Genomic DNA, 22,510 nt, shown 5'->3' with positions numbered 1-22,510 from the left:
ATATGTTTAATTGTTTATTTTTTTAAAACAACTACTAAGTTGTTTTCCTTTTATTTTTTAAAAATTTTTTAGGTTTATTTATTTTGAGAGAAAGAGAGGGCGAGCAAGCAGGGGAAAGGCAGAAAGAGGGAGAGAGAGAATTCCAAGCAGGCTCTGCTCTGTGTGTGCAGAGCCGGATGCGGGGCTCAAACCCCAGAACCTGTGAGATCATGACCTGAGCCAAAATCGGGAGTCTGGTCACTTAAGGGACTTAAGCCACCCAGGCACCACCACCACCCCCCAAGTTGTTTTCAAGGAAGAATGGCTGTGTCATTTTACATTCTCATCAACATTGTGGAAGAGATCTAGGTGTCAGAATCCTAATCAGCCTTTTACAATGTCACAATTTTTTATTTTAGCCATTCTGATATGAAGTGATATCCTGTTGTAGTTTCAGTTTACATTTCCCTATTGGCTAGTGACGAATGTATTTTCAAGTGCTTATTTGCCATGCTGCATTGATCCTCTTAAATGAATGTCAGTTTAAGTCCTTGGCTCATTTTCTAACTGAAAAATGTTTGTTTTTTCACTATTACATTTAAAGAATTCTTTACATATTCTGAGTATGAGCCCTTACTAAAAAATGCTATTTGCAAATATTTTCTTCAAGTCTGTGATCTGTCTTTTCTTAACAGGGCCATTCACAAACAAAGTTTTTATTTATTTTACTTTTTTATAACTGTTTTAAAATTTATTTTTAATTTACATCGAAGTTAGCATATAGTGCAATAATGATTTCAGTAGAATCCAGTGATTCATCCCCTACTACAACATCCAGTGCGCCCCAACAAGTGTCTTCCTTAATGCCCCTTGTCAATTAAGCCCATCCCCCCACCCATAACCCCTCCAGCAACCCTTAGTTTGTTCTCTGTATTTAAGAGTCTCATGTTTTGTCCCCCTCCTTGTTTTTATATTATTTTTGCTTCCCTTACCTTAAGTTGATCTGTTTTGTATCTTAAATTCCACATATGAGTGAAGTTATATATTGGTCTTTTACTAATTTCCCTTAGCATAGTATACTCTAGTTCCATCCACATTGTTTTTATAATTTTTTTAAGTTTATTTATTTATTTGAGAGACAGAGACAGTACAAGTAGGGGAGGGGTAGAGAGGGAGGGATAGAGAGAGAATCCCAAGCAAGCTCTTCACTGGCAGTACAGAGCCCAAGGCAGGTCTCAAACCCACAAAACTGCAAGATCATGACCTGAGCCAAAACCAAGTTGAATGTTTATCTGACGGAGCAATCCAGGCATCCCTAAAGTTTTTATTTTTAATTATCCAATTATTGACTTTTTATCTTCAATGGATTATATCCCTTTGGTGTCATGACTGAAAAACTATCTGCTTAAACTTAGTTCCTGAAGATCTTTTTCCCAATGTTTATTTATTCATTTTTTAGAGAGAGAGAGAGAGAGAGAGAGAGAGAAAATAAATGACAACGAACGTAGGGGAGGGGCAGAGACAGAGGGGGAGAGAGAACCCAAGCAGGCTCCATGCTGTCAGCACAGAGCCAGATGCAGGGCTTGATCCCATGAACCATGAGATCATGACCTGAGCTAAAATCAAGATTCAGGCACTTAACCAACTGAGCTACCCAGGCACCCCTTGAAGATTTTCTTCTATGCTTTCTTCTACAAGTATAATGTTTCACATTTAAATTTATGAACCATTTTGACTTGATTTTTGAATAGGGGTGAGGCTTAGGTCAAGGTTTGTTTCAGCCTGTGAATATGCAATTGTTTCAATACCATTTGTTGAAGAGACCATCCTCCCTTCACTGAAACACTTTTGTACCTTCCTCAAAAATGCTTTTAACTTGCATTTCTCTGATGATTACTAAAGATGAGCACTTTTTGTATGTTTACTGGCCATATGAATACTGTCTTTTGTAAAGTCCTTTTGAAGTTCTTTCCTTTGGCATTGGCTGGTTTATCCTACTAATTTTGTTTAAAAATTTTTTAATGTTTATTTATTATTGAAAGACAGAGAGAGACAGAGCATGAGCATGGGAGGGGCAGAGAGGGGGAGACACAGAATCCGAAGCAAGTTCCAGGCTCTGAACTGTCAGCACAGAGCCTGATGCAGGGATTGAACTCACAAACTGCGAGATGATGACCTGATCTGAAGTCAGACACTTAACCAACTGGGCCACCCAGGTGCTTGTATCCTACTAATTTTTATTAATTCTTTGCATATTCTGGGTAAGAGTCCTTTTTGGATCTATGTATTACGAGTAGCTTCTCCTAGATATTTGCAAATGGCATATCCAACAAGGGGTAAATATCCAAACTATATAAAGAACTTCTACAAAGCAACACCAAAAACCTCCAAATAATTCTATTAAAAATGGGCAGAGGACCTGAGTGGACATTTTTCCAAAGAAGACATACAGATGGCCAACAAACACATAAAAAGATGTTCAACATCACTAACCATCAGGGAAATACAAATCTCCACAAGGAGATCTCACACCTGTCAGGATGGCTAAAATCAAAAACACAATAAATAACAAGTGTTAGGATGTAGAGAAAAAAAGAACCCTTGTGCATTACTGGTAGGAATACAAATTGGTACTGCCACTGTGGAAAACAGTATGGAGGCTCCTCAAAAAATTAAAAATAGAATTAACATATGATGCAATAATTCTACTACTGGGTATTTACCAAAAAAAAAAAAAGAAAAAAGAAAACATTATTGCAAAAAGATATATTCACCCCTAAGTTTATTTATTGCAGCATTATTTACAATAGCCAAGATATGGAAGCAACCCAAGTCTACACTGATAAAGGAATGGATGGATAAAGATGTGGTGTGTAATATTACTCAGCTTTAAAAAAGAACAAGACTGTACCACTTGAGACAACATGGACAGACCTCGAGAGTTTAATCCTAAGTGAGGTAAGTCAGACAAAGACAAATACCATATGCTTTCACTCATATGTGGAATTTAAGAAAAAAAATGAACAAAGAAACCAGACTCTTCAATATAGAGAACTGGTGGTTGCCAGAGGGGAGGTGGGGGGGGGGGGTAGGGGTAAATTAGATAAAGGGGATCAAAAGTATGCTTATCTTGATGAGAACTGAGTAATATATACAATTGTTTAATCATATTCTGCACCTGAAACTAACATAAGCACTGTAATGTTAATTGTATTTTAATAAAAAAAATGGTAACAAACACAAAATCAAAAGTATATGTTTGTATAAGCATAGAAACTCTAACCATGGTTATATCTGGGTTACTAAATTATAAACAATAACATTTATTGTCTTCTTTGTGATTTTCCATAGTATCTGTAAAAATGAGAAAACAGCTTCTATTTTGTGGCCTGCCTTTTCATTTTTAACATGAAATTCCTTTGATGACTAAAAATTCTTAATTTTAATGAAGCTCAACTCAACAATATTTCCTTTTACGGTTAGTACTTTGTGGGTCTTTTTTATGAAAGTTTTCTTAATGCAATATCAGGAAAATATTCTTTACTGTTTCCTTCTAAAACTTTTGTTTTAGCTTCCACATTTAAATCTACAAACCATGGATTTAGTTATCAGGGAAATACAGTTTAAGATTACCAAGTCTTACCAGTACGTATCAATCACAATAGCTTTAAAAAAACAGACATTGTCAAGTGATGATGAGGACAGAGAACAATTGAAACGCCTATATGCTACTGGGGGGGGGGGGGGGCTGGTGCAGAGTGCAAACTGGTACAACCATTTTGGAAAAATGTCTTGGTAATATGAGCTAAAGCTGAATGTACATGCATCTTTTACTCAGCAATCTTACTTCTGGGCATATACACAACAGAAACACATACATATGCTTGACAAACGACAGATACAACAATCTTTAAAAAGTTGAATCTTTGGACTTCCACTCTGGAAAGATGGGAGTAGACATACTCTTCCCTATTCCTTACAATAAGGAAAGCAAAAGACACTGGACATTACATATAAAACAATCATAAGAAGTTTCTGAAAAGTGAGGAAGAGGAGAAAGACTGGCTAGGGACCTTGGGTGCTAAGGAACAACATGGCACTAAGTTCCATAGGATTTCTTCCCAAAACGAGGGCTAAAGAACCCAGCAATCTGGAAATGCCAGTAGATACTGCCAAAAAAAGAGTCTCCAAGAAAATCCTGCTCTCTCTAGCCAAAGGACCAAAAAAAGGGGCACCCTAGAAAGACAGAAAACTTTAAAACAATAATCATTCAATTGCAGTCAAGCAGTACAGAAAAAAAATGCGGTGCAACTCCATCCTTGTCACTAAAGGCTGAGTGGGGAGTTCAGACTCCTACCTTCTCCTAGTTGTAACAAGGCATGGCCAGAGTGGTGTCAGAGAAGTCTGAGTTAACACAGTCCTCCTCTCAACCCAGCAGTGTCAGTAAAGACCATGAAGGGAACTCAGACATCCATCCCCACCCAAAAGTTACAAGAAAAACCCTATATCTCTCTACTAGGGTAGTATCAAAGGATATATAGTGGAGAGTCAGGAATTATACCACAACCCAGTTAATGAGTTACCCCTGCAGTGTCAGTGGAGGCCCATGGGTAGGGGTTGTAAATAGGCAATCCTAACCCTCCCAGCCAGGATAGTATCGGCAGAAATGTAGTCGGTAGACTCAACTCCCACTCTCATCTTCCATGTGAACATGTGTCAAAAGAGGCCTGCTATAACAGAAAATTTAGATCCACAGTCTCATGAAATAATAAGCAAATATCCAGTTAAATTATATCTTTGTCCTAACAAGAACCAGTAAAATCTCAACTTCAATGAAAAAACGCAATCAGCAGACACCAACACTAAGATGACATAAATGTCAGAATTGTTTGACAAGGATGGAAAAAGTTGTTACATTTCTAAATATGCTTCAATAAGGAGTTATTAACACACCTGAGACAAATGAAAAAAAAAATTGCCTCAGTAAAGAAATATAAAACATAAAGAAGAACCAAATGGAAATTTTAGAACTGAAAAATACAATAAAAAACTAAACAGTAGAATGTAGAGAACAGAGATTCAATTAACTTTGAAAACAGAACAATAGAAATGACCCTATCTAAACAACAGATAGAAATCAAACAAATAAACAAAAAAATCACAGAAAAACAAAATGGAGACTGAGGGACCTATAGGACTCTAACATTATTGTCTACCATTCTTATCACTGGAGTCCTAAAAGGAGAGGAAAAAAAAGAAGGGACTATAATAGTATTTGAAGAAATAATGGCTGAAAATTACCCAAATTTAGCAAGAAACACAAACCTACAGATGCAGAAATTGAATGAACCACAAACAGGGCAAACTCAAAGAAATTCATGCCAAGAAGCATCATAGGCAAACTTTTGAAACTAAGATAAAAAAAAATCTTGAAATAAGCAAGAAATAGAACCTTACTGACAAGAAAAAAAGATTTTAAAAACAGATTTTTTTAATTAAAATATATTTGACATATAATATTGTATAAAATTAAGGTATACATGTTAATTTGATACACTTATATACTGTAATATTATTGGCACTGTACCAACAATTAGCACCTCTACCATGTAAATATTTTCTTTTTACCGGTTGGAATAATTAAGTTCTAATCTCCTAGGAAGTTTAATGATTATAATAAAATACTGTAGTCTACATTCACTTATTGGTTTAGCCGCTATGAAAAACAATATGCAGTTTCCTCAAAATTTTGAAAATAAATCTATCATATGATCCAGCAATTCCATTTCTGGGTATATATACAAAAAAAAATGAAAACAGAATGTCAAAGGGATATATGCACTCCCATGTTTACTGCAGCACTATCCACAATAGCCAAGATACGAAAACAACCTAAGGGCCCAGCAACAGATGAAAAGATAAAAAAAGATGTGGTATATATGCAATGGGATAGTGTTCAGCCATGAGAAAAAAAGGACATTTTGCCATATGTGCCAACATGAATGTACCTTGAACACATAATGCTAAGTGAGATAAGTAAGAGAAAGACAAATACTGCATGATATCACTTTTGTGTGAAATTCAAAAAGCCTAATTCATAAAACAGCAGGTATTTTTGAAAGAAATTATGAAATCCAGAAGGAAGTGGTAAAACATTTTTCAAGTGCAGAAAGAAGAGAAATGCCAACCCACAATCCTATACCCAGCTAAAACACTCTTCAAAAATGAAGAGGAAATCAAGAAATTCTCTTCTGAAGGTACTCGGGAAATTTATTGCCAGCAGACCTGCTCTGAAAGGATGACTAAAGGAATTTCTCTAGAAAGAATGGAAATGATAAAAGAAAAAATACTGACACGTTAGGAAGGAAGAAACAACAATTAAAAAACAAAAAATATGAGTAAATAATTTTCCTTCTAATTTTTCTAAGTTATAGATAATTATTGAAGAAAAATTATTACATTAATGTGGTAATCCATTTATATAGAGAAAAACAGTTAAGACAATTATATTATAAATGGGGAAGAGAAAGGGACATAAGGGCATAAGGTTTCTACACTTAGTTAACATGGTAAAATGATGACATTAGTCGACTATGATAAATTATGTCCATGTAATGTAATACTTAGAGCAACCACTATGAAAGTTATAAAAAGATACATCAAAAAACACCATAGATGAATAAAAATACAATTTCACAAATGGTAAAAAGTAACCCACAGGAAAGGTAGAATAAGAAATCAGAAAAAAAGAGGGGTGCCTATACTGTTTTAAACTCTATACACTGTTTTCTAGAGTGGCTGCACCTGCTTGCATTCCCACCAACAGTGCGGAAGTGTTCCCCTTCCTCTGCATGCTCACCAATGCCTGTTGTTTCCTGAGTTGTTAATTTTAGATATTCTGACACTTGTGAGGTGGTATCTCATTGTGGTTTTGATTTGTATTTCCCTGATGATGAATGATGCTGAGCATCTTTTCATGTCTCTGTTAGCCATATGAGATGAATTTCTTGAGATGTGATGACACCATTTTGTATCTTGACTCTATCTTGCATTTGTCAAAACTTATATAACTAAAAGGAGTGAATTTGACTGTAGATAGATTTAATTTTTTTAATGTTTATTTATTTATTTTGAGAGAGAGAGAGAGCACATGAACAGGGGAGAGGCAGACAGGGAGACAGAGAATCATAGTAAGTCTCTGCAGCGTCAGTGCACAGCCTGACACGGGTCTCGGTCTCACCAACTGTGAGAACATGACCTGAGCCAAGATCGAGTCGGACGCTTAACCAATTGAGCTACGCAGGTACTCCTAAAATTATTTTTCTTAATTCTCTATACAAACGAAAAATGTTTCCCACCTCACATTAGTTTCATCATTAAATTCTTCAGCCCATTTTTTCCTTGATTGTGCAGTAGTAGAACCATCTAAACGGTAATAGTCAATGTTTCGCAGCCACTTCCCTTCACCTGGAAATTTAACAAGAAAAAAGAGATTTGATATACATTGTTCTGCTAGTAATAACAGATTATATTCCCCGCTCACCATTTAAAATCTGATTATCATGCATAGCAACACAAAATTTTTTTTAATTAAAGTGTAATTCACAATATTACAAATAAATTTACCACAGATTTACTTCTAATAGATACTGAATAGCAAAGGTACTTTTAAAAAAGTATTTCATCTACATGTGAATTTCTTAAAAGACTTCCTTGATGACAATCTTTTAAAACTGTCAAAAGAATATGGTTAAATTGCATTATGCTCATGAAGCTTGCTTTTAACTGAATTTGTAAATGGCCATGTTTCCTCCCTTATTAACAAGTTGACCCTGGTAAGGGTACCTGACACAGAATGCATTTATTCAATCACTGAACAAATATTTATTGAATGCCTAATATGCGTCAAAAATTATTCTATGGTCTGGCCACATATATCAGCATATATTCCTATTTCATGACAATTGTGTGTGTGTGGTTTGTGGGTGTCTGTGTGCGTGTGTGTGTGCGTAAGGACTTTGACTTTATAAGTAAAACAGTTATCAGACATGTCAACTTTTGGACAGTGAGGTGAAAATTTACCCAAGACTTATATTAAAATTAAAATACCAAATTTAGTGCTTATGACATTTATATTTTATTATACATTAATTTTCAGTACAATTCTCTAAACTATAAATATAATACTACTATTATCCCTGAATCCGATCCTAGAATCTTAACATTAAAAAAAGGTGACAAAACTGAGATTCAGGTCTTTTGGTGAACTTTTTACTTAAATTTAGTATTTAGTATTAAAGGTGCTTTTTAACATGCTTACTTCCTTACCCATGTCTTTACTTATATTTAAAACTAAAATTTCATTGCTAAAAATGGGTAAAAAAGTCTACTTATTTATGGCTTTTATCTCCTTCAATTGGAAAAAAAGGCATACACAGCTAAGGAAAAGAGAATTTGAAATAGATGATTAGATAAAAAAGAGGCTGGAGTCACAATTCCATTAATTGATCACCTAAACTGGGTAATTATGAAAGTTAATATGCTAATCATACATAAAATGATATTAATATTTTTAAAATTATTTCAACATATTCATCTTCTGATGGTAATACAAATGAATAATCTGTACTACCACTTCTGGGAATCCAACACTTAAAAAGTGACAAAGTCAAATACACATTTTTTAAAAATACCAGTTTCACCATTTACTAGCAATTTCATTTAGAAAATGTGAAAATGTGTTGCATTGTGTTTAAATATGGAGGGTTGGAAGATGGTGGCAAAGGAGGACTAGGCTCACAGAGTCCTGCTGATCACTTAGATTCCACCCACATCTGCCTAAATAACCCAGAACACCGCAAGAAGACTAGCTGAACAGACTCTTCAGAGCCAAGTGTAGACAAGAGACCAACTGAAGAGGGTAGGAAGGGCGGAGAGGTGGTGCTCGTTACATGGACCGGCGGGACGGAGCCAGGGCAGTGGAGGGGCAGCCCGCCTGGCAAGGCAGAGCCCCCGAGTCTGACTTGCAAAGTGGAGGGGCTGGATGGAGTGAGTTCTGACAGCCAGTGGGAATTAACATCTGGAATGTTATAAGTCAACAGCTCTGCTCAGAGGGCGGGAGGGCTAGAGGACAACGGGAGGGAGAGTTGTTGAGCCCCGGAAGACAGAGCTCAGCTTGGTGGGGAACAAAGGCGCTGGCCAGTGCCATTTCCCTCGCCCATCACCCAGCCAAATCCCAACAGGAACCAGTTCCCGTCACCGAACTTGCTTCACCACGCAAACACCCAACGCTGTGCTTCTGTGGATCCATCCCTCCAACGATCTGCCTCCCTCCCGGTGCCACAGGGCCCATCCTGGAGCAGACCACCAAAAGCAAAGTGAAATGAGCCTGCCCCTCCCACCACTGTGCAACTTGTGGAACCACCCCGGCTAATAAGCCAGATCCCACAGAAGCAGCACGACAAGCCTGGCAGTGTGCAAGTAGCCCAGACATGGGCCACACCACCCCATAGTGAGTCCTGTCCCTGGGAGAGGGGAAGATAAGGTACACACCAGACTGACTGTGGTCCCAGTGGTGGGCTGGGAGAAGACAATGGGTCTGACTGCAGCCCCGCCCACCAACACAAGTTATTCAAGACAGCACGGGGGAAGTGCCCTGCAGTTCCACACCACTCCAGGGACTATCCAAAATGATGAAACGGAAGAATTCTCCTCAAAAGAAAACTCCAGGAAGTAGCAACAGCTAACGAATTGATCAAAAACAATCTAAGCAATATAACTGAGCATGAATTTAAAATAATAGTCAAAAATTAATCACTTGGCTTGAAAAAAGTATAGAGGACAGCAGAGAATCTATTGCTACAGAGATCAAGGGACTAAGAAACAGGAGGAGCTAAAAAATGCTATAAATGAGGTGCAAAATAAAATGGGGGCGACCATAGCTCGGACTGAAGAGGCAGAGGAGAGAATGGGTGAATCAGAAGATAAAATTATGGAAAAAAAGGAAGCTGAGAAAAAGAGACATAAAAAAAATCCAGGAATATGGGGAAAATTAGGGAACTAAGTGATGCGATGGAAAACAATAATATCCGCATAATAGGGAATCCAGAGGAGGAAGAGAGAGAGAAAGGGGCTGAAGGTGTACTTGAACAAATCATAGCTGAGAACTTCCCTGATCTGGGGAAGGAAAAAGGCATTGAAATCCAAGAGGCACAAAGAACTCCCTTCAGATATAACTTGAATCGATCTTCTGAACGACATATCTTGGTGAAACTGGCAAAATTCAAGGATAAAGAGAAAATTCTGAAAGAAGCTAGGGATAAACATGCTCTAACATATAAAGGGAGAATGATAAGACTAGTGACGGATCTATCTACTGAAACATGGCAGGCCAGAAAAGAATGGCAGAAAATCTTCCATGTAATGAAGAGAAAAATATGCAGCCAAGATTCCTTTAAACCAGCAAGTCTGTCATACAGAATAAAAGTAGAGATAAAGGTCTTCCCAAACAAACAAAAACTGAAGGAATTCATCACCACTAAACTAGCCCTACAAGAAATCCTAAGGGGGATCCTGTGAGACAAAGTACCAGAGACGTCACTATAAGCATGAAACCTACAGACATCACAATGACTTCTAAACCCGTATCTTTCACTTACATCACTGAATGTAAATGGACTAAATGCTCCAACCAAAAGACATAGGGTATCAGAATGGATAAAAAAACAAGACCCATCTATTTGCTGTCTACAAGAGACTCATTTTAGACATGAGAACACCTTCAGATTGAAAGTGAGGGGATGGAGAAATATCTATCATGCTATTGGAAGCAAAAAGAAAGCTGGAGTAGCCATGCTTATATCAGACAAACTGGACTTTAAATTAAGGCTGTAACAAGAGATGAAGAGGGGCATTATATAATAATTACAGGGTCTATCCATCAGGAAGAGCTAACAATTATAAATGTCTATAGGCCGAATACAGGAGCCCCCAAATATATAAAACAATCACAAACAGAAGCAACCTTATTCCTAAGAATGTGGTAATTGCAGGGGACTTTAATACCCCACTTACAATAATTGATACAGCATCTAGACACAGGATCAATAAAGAAACAAGGGCCCTGAATGATACATTGGATTACATGGAATTGACAGATATATTTAGAACTCTGCCTCCCAAAGCAATAGAATATACTTTCTTCTCGAGTGCACAAGGAACATTCTCCAAGATAGATCACACACTGGGTCACAAAACAGCCCTTCATAACTATAAAAGAATTCAGATCATACCATGCACACTTTCAGACCACCATGCTATGAAACTTGCAATCAACCACAAGAAAAAGTTAGGAAAACCTCCAAAAGCATGGAGGTAAAGAACACCCTACTAAAGAATGAATGGGTCACCCAGGAAATTAGAGAAGAAATTTGAAAATATATGGAAACAGATGAAAATGAAAACACAACAATCCAAATGCTTTGGAATGCAGCGAAAGCAGTCCTGAGAGGAAAATACATTGCTATCCAGGCCTATCTCAAGGAACAACAAAAATCCCAAATACAAAATCTAACACCACACCTAAAGGAAATTGAAGCAGAACAGCAAAGACGCTGCAAACCCAGCAGAAGAAGAGAAATAATGAAGAGCAGAGCAGAAATAAACAATATAGAATCTAAAAAAACTGTTGAGGAGATGAATGAAACAAAGAATTGGTTTTTTGAAAAAATAAACCAAATGGATAAACCTCCAGCCAGGCTTCTCAAAAGGAAAAGGGAGATGACCCAAATAGATAAAATCATGAATGAAAATGGAATTATGACAACCAATCCCTCAGAAATACAAGCCATTATCAGGGAATACTATGAAAAATTACATGCCAACAAACTGGACAACCTGGAAGAAATGGACAAATTCCTAAGCACCCACCCACTTCCAACTCAAACAGGAATAAACAGAAAACTTGAACAGACCCATAACCAGTGAATGAATTGAACGAGTTATCAAAAATCGTCCAACAAATAAGAGTCCAGGACCAGATAGCTTCCCAGGGGAATTATACCAGACATTTAAAGCAGAGATAATACCTATCCTTCTCAAGCTATTCCAGAAAATAGAAAGGGAAGGAAAACGTCCAGACTCATTCTATGAAGCCAGTATTACTTTGATTCCTAAACCAGACAGAGACCCAGTAAAAAAAGAAAACTACAAGCCAATATCCCTGATGAATATGGATGCAAAAATTCTCAATAAGATACTAGCAAATCAAATTCAACAGCATATAAAAAGAATTATTCACCATGATCAAGTGGGATTCATTCCTGGGCTGCAGGGCTGGTTCAACATTTGCAAATCAATCAATGTGATACATCCCATTAATAAAAGAAAAGATAAGAACCATATTATCCTGTCAATCGATGCAGAAAAAGCATTTAACAAAATTCAGCATCCTTTCTTCAGAAAAACCCTCGAGAAAGTTGGGATAGAAGGAACATCCTTAAACATCACCAAAGCCATTTGTGAAAAGCCCACAACTAATATCATCCTCAATGGGGAAAAAGTGAGAGCTTTCCCCCTGAGATCAGGAACACGACAGGGATGTCCACTCTCACAGCTGTTGTTTAACATAGTGTTGGAAGTTCCAGCATCAGCAATCAGACAACAAAAGGAAATCAAAGCATCAAAATTGGCAAAGATGAAGCCAAGCTTTCACTTTTTGTAGATGAGATGATATTACACATGGAAAATCCGATAGACTCCACCGGAAGTCTGCTAGAACTGATACATGAATTCAGCAAAGTCACAGGATACAAAATCAATGTACAGAAATCAGTTGCATTCTTATACACTAATAATGAAGCAACAGAAAGATAAATAAAGAAACTGATCCCATTCACAATTGCATCGAGAATCATAAAATACCAAGGAATAAACCTAACCAAAGATATAAAAGATCTGTATGCTGAAAACTATAGAAGGTTTATGGAGGAAATTGAAGAAGATATAAAGAAATGGAAAAACATTCCATGCTCATGGATTGGAAGAATAAATATTGTTAAAATGTCAATACTACCCAAAGCTACCTACACATTCAATGCAATCCCAATCAAAATTGCACCAGCATTCTTCTTGAAGCTAGAACAAGCAATCCTAAAATTTGTATGGAACCACAAAAGACCCCGCATAGCCAAAGTAATTTTGAAGAAGAAGACCAAAGCAGGAGGCATCACAATCCCAGACTTTAGCCTCTACTACAAAGCTGTCATCATCAAGACAGCATGGTATTGGCACAAAAACAGACACATAGACCAAGGGAATAGAATAGAAACCCCAGAACTAGACCCACAAATGTATGGGCAACTAATCTTTGACAAAGCAGGAAAGAATATCCAATGGAAAAAGGACAGTCTCTTTCACAAATGGTACTGGGAGAACTGGACAGACATGCAGAAGGATGAAACTAGACCACTTTCTTACACTGTTCACAACAATAAACTCAAAATGGATAAAGGACCTGAATGTGAGACAGGAAACCATCAAAACCCTAGAGGAGAAAGCAAGAAAAAATCCTCTCTGACCTCAGCCGTAGCAATTTCTTACTTGACACATTCCCAAAGGCAAGGGAATTAAAAGCAAAAAATGAATTCTTGGGACTTCATAAAAATAAAAAGCTTCTGCACAGCAAAGGAAACAAGCAACAAAACTAAAAGGCAGCCAACGGAATGGGAAAAGATACTTGCAAATGACATATCGGACAAAGGGCTAGTATCCAAAATCTATAAAGAGCTCACCAAACTCCACACCCAAAAAACAAATAATTCAGTGAAGAAATGGGCAGAAAACATGAATAGACACTTCTCTAAAGAAGACATCCGGATGGCCAACAGGCACATGAAAAGATGCTCAACGTTGCTCCTTATCAGGGTAATACAAATGAAAACCACACTAAGATACCACTTCATGCCAGTTAGAGTGACTAAAATGAACAAATCAGGAGACTATAGATGTTGGGTGTGGGGAAACGGGAACTCTCTAGCACTGTTGGTGGGAATGCAAACTGGTGCAGCCGCTCTGGAAAACAGTGTGGAGGTTCCTCAAAAAATTAAAAATAGACCTACCCTATGACCTAGCAATAGTACTGCTAGGAATTTACCCAAGGGATACAGGAGTGCTGATGCATAGGGGTACTTTTACCCCAATGTTTATAGCAGCACTTTCAACAATAGCCAAATTAGGGAAAGAGCCTACATGTCCATCAACTGATGGATGAATGGATAAAGAAAATGTGGTTTGTATACACAATGCAATACTACTTGGCAAAGAGAAAGAATGAAATATGGCCCTTTGTAGCAACGTGGATAGAACTGGAGAGTGTTATGCTAAGTGAAATAAGTCATACAGAGAAAGGAAGATACCATATGTTTTCACTCTTATGTGGATCCTAAGAAACTTAACAGAAGACCATGGGGGAGGGGAAGAAAAAAAAAGAGGTTAGAGAGGGAGGGAGCCAAAGCATAAGAGACTCTTAAAAACTGAGAACAAACTGAGGGTTGATGAGGTGTGGGAGGGAGGGGATGGTGGGTGATGGGTACTGAGGAAGGCACCTTTTGTGATGATCACTGGGTATTATATGGAAACCAATTTGACAATAAATTTCATATTTAAAAGTAAATAAATAAAAAATAAAAAATAAAAATGGAGATAGCCCAATACCTACTGCATACAGTTATTGTTTTTAAATGAGTTGATATAAGAGAAAAAATCCTTAGAACAGTGTCTATCACACAGTAATTAAGCTTACTGAGTACTCAATATTATCACCCCAAGATCCTACATCAAATTATATCTGTCTCTAATATGGCACATTAATATGTGATCATTTCTGTAACATGATTTCCTGTAATACCCCTTGAACCTAGTTCAGTGCCCAATACACAGTCATAGAAGTAGAAATAGTAGTAGTGGTGGTGGTGGTGACAAAAAAGAAACTGAACTGATTAATGATTAAAATAAATGTTTGTTGAAGATATTAAATATGAACTAACAACCACATGGAAAAATATTCAACCCTGCCAGTAGTCAGAAAAATACAAATCAAAACAAGAACAATTATTTTTACCCATTAAAGATGGGGAAAATATAATTACAGTACTACAGGTATATAGTAAAATGGGCATTTGCCATTTATTCATGGTAGTATAAAAACTCATATGTTTCCTAGCACTTTGCCTTTCATATAATGAAGCACTGCCAGAACATAGAAATGAACTCATAAAACAAATAGTAGATAACAGAAAAACCTATTTAAGCCAACAACATGCATAACCATAGTCAAATCAAGTAATACATATACACACTACCTATATATATATATGTATGTATATGTGTATATGTTATATACACATATACATACATATATATATATATATATGTTGAAGACATATGAATAAGGAAGGACCTCAGAAACAAAGAAGGCAGGGAATGAAAAACATTAAAAAGTGCCAGTATATACCAAGCACTTAAACCTAATGGGCACATAAAAAATGCATCACAAGAGCATGATTCTCTATGGAAAACAACTAGAGAATATCCAGATAAGGACAATGTATTACCTTGCAAATTCAGCAAGTATTTACTATAGACCTACAACATGTTCAATACTATGCTGGACATCAGTAAAGCCTTGCCTGACTGCTTTACATCTTGTCCCCCAAAACTCACTATTACCTTCATAGTATTTCATTATTTACCCACCGCATTTTTTTAAAACTATGTATTTCTTTGGTGGGGGAGCCAAGATGATGGAACAGCATGGAAGTTTTTTGTGGGTTCTGCGTCCATGAAATACAACCATACCAACACTAAACTATCCTGCACACCTAGAAAACTGATTTGAGGATTAACACAACAATCTGCACAACCTGAACCACAGAATTCAGCAAATACCCGGCACGGAGAGGTGAACTTGGGGAGCGAGAAGCCACGGTGGGCAGGGACCCGCTCTTGTGGGCAGAGAGAGGACAGAGATGGGGGGGGGGGGAATCCAGGAAAAGTACTCCTCCGCAAAAGCAGCTGGAGAGAAAGTGGAAAATTGGATACAGCCACAGGGACTGAAATAAAAACGGAGAAGGGAGAAGGGAAAAGGGAGAAGGGAGAAGGGAGAAGGGAGAAGGGAGAAAGGAGAAGGAGAAAGGAGAAGGAGAAAGGAGAAAGAGAAAGGAGAAAGGAGAAAGGAGAAAGGAGAAAGGAGAAAGGAGAGGGTTTCAATTCCATTAAGACTGTAAACAAGGGGAGCACAGAGTCTGCAACTCTACAGCTCCATACCTGGCAATGCTCTTGTGGGAAGGGTGAATCCCCAGGAATAGAGTGGGGTCCGGGAGGTTCTTGGGTCACACGGGGAAAAGCAGTTCCACTGCTGGAAGGGCATTTGGTACAGACTGTTGAGGCCCCTTGGTCCCAGCAGACCCCAGAAGATGCCCACATTCACTGGTGCTGGAACAAGGTCGTTAAGGGTGATGCCTGGTGCCAGATGTGTGCTGTGATTTTCCATAATCCCCGAAACGCTGCTGTTACACAACCTCGCGAACTTTTCTGGGGTGGGCAGGCACCTGGCCGTAGTCTCAGGGCACCGGCAGCAGCAGGGTCCAGCAAGTGTTCCTGGGTGCAGCTGGCATTCGGCCACTGCTTGATGAGACCCTCCCGCAGAGGGGCAGAACTGGTCAAAGCCGCACTCCTTCAGAAGTAAGGCACAAGGGAAAACAACCGCATCTGAGACAAAACTCAGGAGAGAAGTACTGCCTGGGGCTTGGTCACGGACCAAGCAGGGAGTGGATGAAAGCTGAAGACAGAAGACAGGTGTGTGATTGCTGATCAGGGAGAACAGAGTTCCGATACTAGAGAACTGGGTAGCTGGGTGATGCCATTTTCACCGCTCCTGCGCATACACATCCACAAGCACCACAACACTCCACCCCAGTAGGCTAGCAGCACCCTCTAGTGGAGAATGGAGCCACTACACTAAGCCCCGCCCAACTGGGCCAACCTCCCTCTTCAAGAACACATATCTCATCACCTGCTTAGTTTATGGACGATAAAGTGCTTCATAGTCTGACTTCTAGGGGAAAACGAAGTAATTTCAGTCATATTTCAATCTGTTAAGAGGTCCATCTATTCAAATTTTTCTTTTTTTTATATTTTTCACATCTTTTCTTGAATACAGAAAGAAAAAATTCATTTTTACTTACAACTTTTATTAAAAATATTTTTCTTTAATTTTTTATTGAATTTTTTGCTTTTATGTGAATTTTTCAACTTCTATTTTACTTCCATCATTTAATTTTAGTCTACTATAGTGTATTCACTTTTTCAAATTTTCAAACAATTTCCTTTTTTTCTTTTTCCTTTCTTGCTTTCTCGTTTCTTTCTCTTGAATACAGAGAAAAAATTTTTATTTTCAATTTTTATTAAAAATTTTCCTTTAAATTTTTACTATATTTTTAACGTTTATGTAAATGTTTTCAAATTCTATTTTATTTCCATCATATTATTTTAGGCTACTACAGTGTATTTACTTTTTCAAATGATTTCCTTTTTTTCCTATTTTTCATTTCTTTTCTTTTTCTTGACTACAGAAAAACTTCATTTTTATTTTTAATTCTTATTAAAAATATTTTTCTTTAATTTTTCTACAATATTCATTACTTTTGGTACTATTTTTTCCAATTCTCTTTTACTTCTATCATTTCATTTTAGTCTTCTTCAGTGTATACATTTTTTCAAATTCTCAAACTATTTCCTTTTTTTTCTTTATTTTCCCTTTTTCTCTAATCTATCAAAACACTTTCAACACCCAGCCCAAAACACACCTAGGATCTAGCATCATTTATCCCATTTGTGTGTGTCTTTTTTTTACCTCATTAATTCCTTTTCTCCCTTCAAAATGACAAAACGAACGAATTCGCCCAAAAAGAAAGAACAGGAAGAAACGACAGCCAGGAACTTAACCAACACAGATATAAGCAAGATGTCTGAACCAGAATTTACAATCACGATAATAAGAATACTAGCTGGAGGTGAAAATAGATTAGAATCCCTTCTGCAGAGATAAAAGAAGTAAAAACTATTCATGATGAAATAAAAAATGCTTAACTGAGCTGCAATCATGGATGGATGACGCGGCAGCAAGGTTGGATGAGGCAGAGAAGAGAATCAGCGATATAGAGGAAAAATTATGGAAACTAATGAAGCAGAAAAAAACAGGGAGATTAAGGAAAAAGAGCACGATTTAAGAATTAGAGAAATCAGTGACTCTTTACAAAGGAACAACATCAGAATCATAGGGGTCCCAGAAAAGGAAGAGACACAAATAGGGGTAGAAGGGTTATGTGAGCAAATCATAGCAGAAAACTTGCCTATCCTGGGGAAAGACACAGACATCAAAATCCAGGAAGCACAGAGGACCCCCATTAGATTCAACAAACACTGACCATCAACAAGGCACATCATAGTCAAATTCACAAAATACTCAGACAAGGAATCATGAAAGCAGCAAGGGAAAAAGGTCCCTAACCTACAAGGGAAGACAGATCAGGTTTGCAGCAGACCTATCCACAGAAACTTGGTAGGCCAGAAAGGAATGGCAGGATATATTCACTGTGCTGAATCAGAAAAATATGCAGCCAAGAATCTTCTACCCACCAAGGCTGTCATTCAAAATAGAAGGAGAGATAAAGAGTTTCTGAGACAAACAAAAATGAAAGGAATTTGTGACCACTAAACCTGCCTAGCAAGAAATTTTAAGGGGAACTCTCTGAGGGGAGAAAGTGAAAAAAAGGTGAAAAAAAAAAAAAATATATATATATATAAATACCAAAAGCAACAAAGATTACAAAGGACCAGAGAACACCACCAGAAACTCCAACCCTACAAGCATCATAATGGCAATAAATTCATATCTTTCAGTACTCACTCTAAACATCAATGGACTCAGTGCTCCAATCAAAAGACACAGTATAACAGAATGGACAAGGAAACAAGATCCATCTATATGCTGTTTACAAGAGACCCACTTTAGACCTAAAGAAACCGTCAGACTGGAAGTAAGGGGACTAAGAACCAACTATCATGCTAATGGTCAACAAAAGAAAGCTGGAGTAGCCATACTTATATCACACAATCTAGACTTTAAAATAAAGACTGTACCAAGAGATGCAGAAGGGCATTATATCATTATCAAAGGATCTATCCACCAAGAAGACCTAACAATTTTCAACATTTATGCTTCAAATGTGACATCACCCAAATATATAAATCAATTAATCACAAGCATAAACTCATTGACAGTAATACCATAATAGTAGGAGACTTCAACACCCCACTCACAGCAATGGACAGATCATCTAATCAAAAATCAACAAGGTAATAATGGCTTTGAATGACACACTGGACCAGATTGACTAAACAGATATATTCAGAACATTTCATCCTAAAGCAGCAGAATATACATTCTTCTCCAGTGCACATGGAACGTTCTCCAGAATAGATCATATACTGAGACACAAATCAGCCCTAAGCAAGTACAGAAAGATTGATATCATACCATGCATATTTTCAGACCACAACACTATGAAACTCAAAATAAACCACAAGAAAAAAATTGGAAAGGTAACAAATACTTGGAGACTGAAGAACGTCCTACTAAAGAATGAATGGGCTAACCAAGAAGTGAAAGAGGAAATTAAAAACTATATGGAAGCCAATGAAAATCATAACACCACAACCCTAAACCTCTGGGACACAGCAACAGTAGTCATAAGAGGAAAGTATACAGCAATTCAGGCCTTCCTTTTTTTTTTTTATATGAAATTTGTCAAATTGGTTTCCATACAACACCCAGTGCTCCTACCAACAGGTGCCCTCCTCAATACCCCTCATCCACCCTCCCCTCCTAAAGAAGGAGGAAGAAAGATCTCAGATACACAACCTAACCTTATAGCATAAGGAGCTGGAAACAGAACAGCAAATAAAACACAAAACCAGCAGAAGACAGGAAATAATAAAGATCAGAGCAGAAATTACTGCTATCAAAACGAAAAAAAAAAAAAAACCCAAAAACAAAAAACAGTAGAACAGATCAATAACACCAGAAGGTGGTTCTTTGAAGGAATTAACAAAATTGATAAACCCTAGCCAGTTTGATCAAAAAGAAAAAGGAAAGGACCCAGATAAATAAAATCAAGAATGAAAGAGGAGAGATCAAAAGCAACACAGCAGAAACAAAAACAATAAGAGAATATTATGAGCAATTATATGCCAAAAAAATGGGCAATGTGGAAGAAATGGACAAATTCCTAGAAACATATACACTACCAAAACTGAAACAGGAAGAAACAGAAAATTTGAACAGAGCCATAACCAGTAAGGAAATCGAATTAGTAATCAAAAATCTTCCAAAAAACAAGAGTCCAGGGCCAGATGTCTTTCCAGGCGAATTCTACCAAACATTTAAGGAAGAGTTAACACATATTCTCTTGAAGCTGTTCCAAAAAATAGAAATGGAAGGAAAACTTCCAAACTCTTTCTATGAAACCAGCATTACTTTGATTCCAAAACCAGAGACCCCACTAAAAAGAACTATAGACCAATTTCCCTGATGAACATGGATGCAAAAATCCTCAACAAGATATTAGCCAACCGGCTCCAACAACACATTAAAAAAATCATTCACCACGACCAAGTGGGATTTATACCTGGGATGCAGGGCTGGTTCAGCATCTGCAAAACCATTAACATGATTTATCACATCAATAAAAGAAAGGACAAGAACCATATGATGTTTTCAATAGATGCAGAGAAAGCATCTGATGAAATACAGCATCCTTTCTTGATAAAAACCTTCAAGAAAGTAGGGATAGAAGGAGCATACCTCGAGATTATAAAAGCCATGTATGAAGTACCCAACGCTAGTATCATCCTCAATGGAGAAAACCTGAGAACTTTCTCCCTACGGTCAGGAACAAGACAGGGATGTCCATTCTCGCCACTGTTATTCAATATAGTATCGGAGGTCTTAGCCTCTGCATTCAGACAACACAAAGAAATAAAAGGCATCCAAATCGTCCAGGAGGAGGTCAAACTGTCACTCTTCACAGATGACATGATACTCTATATGGAAAGCCCTAATGATTCCACCAAAAAACTGCCAGAATTGATCCATGAATTCAGCAAAGTTGCAGGATATAAATCAATGCACAGAAATCGGTTGCATCCCTTTACACCAACAATGAAGCAACAGAAAGAGAAATCAAGGAATTGATTCCAGTTACAATTGTACCAAAAACCATAAAATACCTAGGAATCAATCTAACAAAAGAGGAGAACAATCTATACACTGAAAAGTATAGAAAGCTTATGAAAGAAATTGAAGAAGACACAAAAAAATAGAAAAAGATTCTATGCTCCTGGATAGGAAGAACAAATATTGTTAAAATGTCAATACTACCCAAAGCAATCTACATATTCAATGCAATCCCTATCAAAATAACACCAGCATTCTTCACAGAGCTAGAACAAATAATCCTAAAATTTGTATGGAACCAGAAAAGACCCCGAATAGCCAAAGTGATGCTGAAAAAGAAAAACAAAGCTGGAGGCATCACAATTCCAGGCTTTAAGCTATACTATAAAGCTGTAATCATCAAGACTATGGTACTGGCACAAGAACAGACTCTCAGATCAATGGAACAGAATGGAGAACCCAGAAATGGACCCACAAACATATGGCCAACTAATCTTTGACAAAGCAGGAAAGAATAGCCAATGGAATAAAGACAGTCTCTTCAGCAAGTGGTGCTGGGAAAACTAGACAGCAACATTCAGAAGAATGATCCTGGACCACATTCTTACACCATACACAAAAATAAACTCAAAATGGATGAAAGACCTCCATGTAAGACAGGAAGCCATCAAAATCTTGAGAAGACAGTAGGCAAAAACCTCTTTGATCTTGGCCGCAGCAACTTCTTACTCAACATGTCTCCAGAGGAAAGGGAAACAAAAGCCAAAATGAACTAATGGGACCTCATCAAAATAAAAAGCTTCTGCACAGTCAAGGAAACAATCGGCAAAACTAAAAGGCAACTGACAGAATGGGAGAAGAGATTTGCAAATGACATATCAGATAAAGGGTTAGTATCCAAAATCTATGAAGAACTTATCAAACTCAACACCCAAAAAACAAATAATCCAGTGAAGAAATGGGCAAAAGACATGAATAGACACTTCTCCAAGGAAGAAATCCAGATGGCCAACCAACACATGAAAAAATGCTCAACATCATTCATCATCAGGGAAATACAAATCAAAATCACAATGAGATACCACCTGTCAGAATGGCTAACATTAACAACTCAGGCAACAACAGATGTTGGAGAGGATGAGGAGAAAGAGGGTCTCTTTTGCATTGTTGGTGGGAATCCAACTGGCGCAGCCACTCTGGAAAACAGTATGGAGGTTCCTCAAAAAATTAAAAATA

The 22,510-nt window shown here is 37.4% G+C and overlaps 1 protein-coding gene across 8 annotated transcripts in view; it reads right to left on the bottom strand.

Annotated features, from left to right (window-relative positions):
* ATRX (ATRX chromatin remodeler) overlaps positions 1–22,510 on the bottom strand; it is a 308,093-nt gene that overhangs the window by 41,332 nt on the left and 244,251 nt on the right. For all 8 annotated transcript variants that reach the window (XM_019436157.2, XM_019436156.2, XM_053891478.1 and 5 more), the window contains one exon: positions 7,338–7,446. In XM_019436157.2, coding sequence (XP_019291702.1) covers positions 7,338–7,446 — 109 coding nt within the window. The remainder of the gene's footprint in view (positions 1–7,337; positions 7,447–22,510) is intronic.

The sequence above is a fragment of the Panthera pardus genome, unplaced genomic scaffold (genome assembly GCF_024362965.1).
Source record: "Panthera pardus isolate Hobbes unplaced genomic scaffold, ASM2436296v1 HiC_scaffold_27, whole genome shotgun sequence".
Taxonomy (NCBI): Eukaryota; Metazoa; Chordata; class Mammalia; order Carnivora; family Felidae; genus Panthera; species Panthera pardus.
Note: the sequence above shows the minus strand (reverse complement) of the source record. Positions and strands in the feature narration are given on the sequence as shown.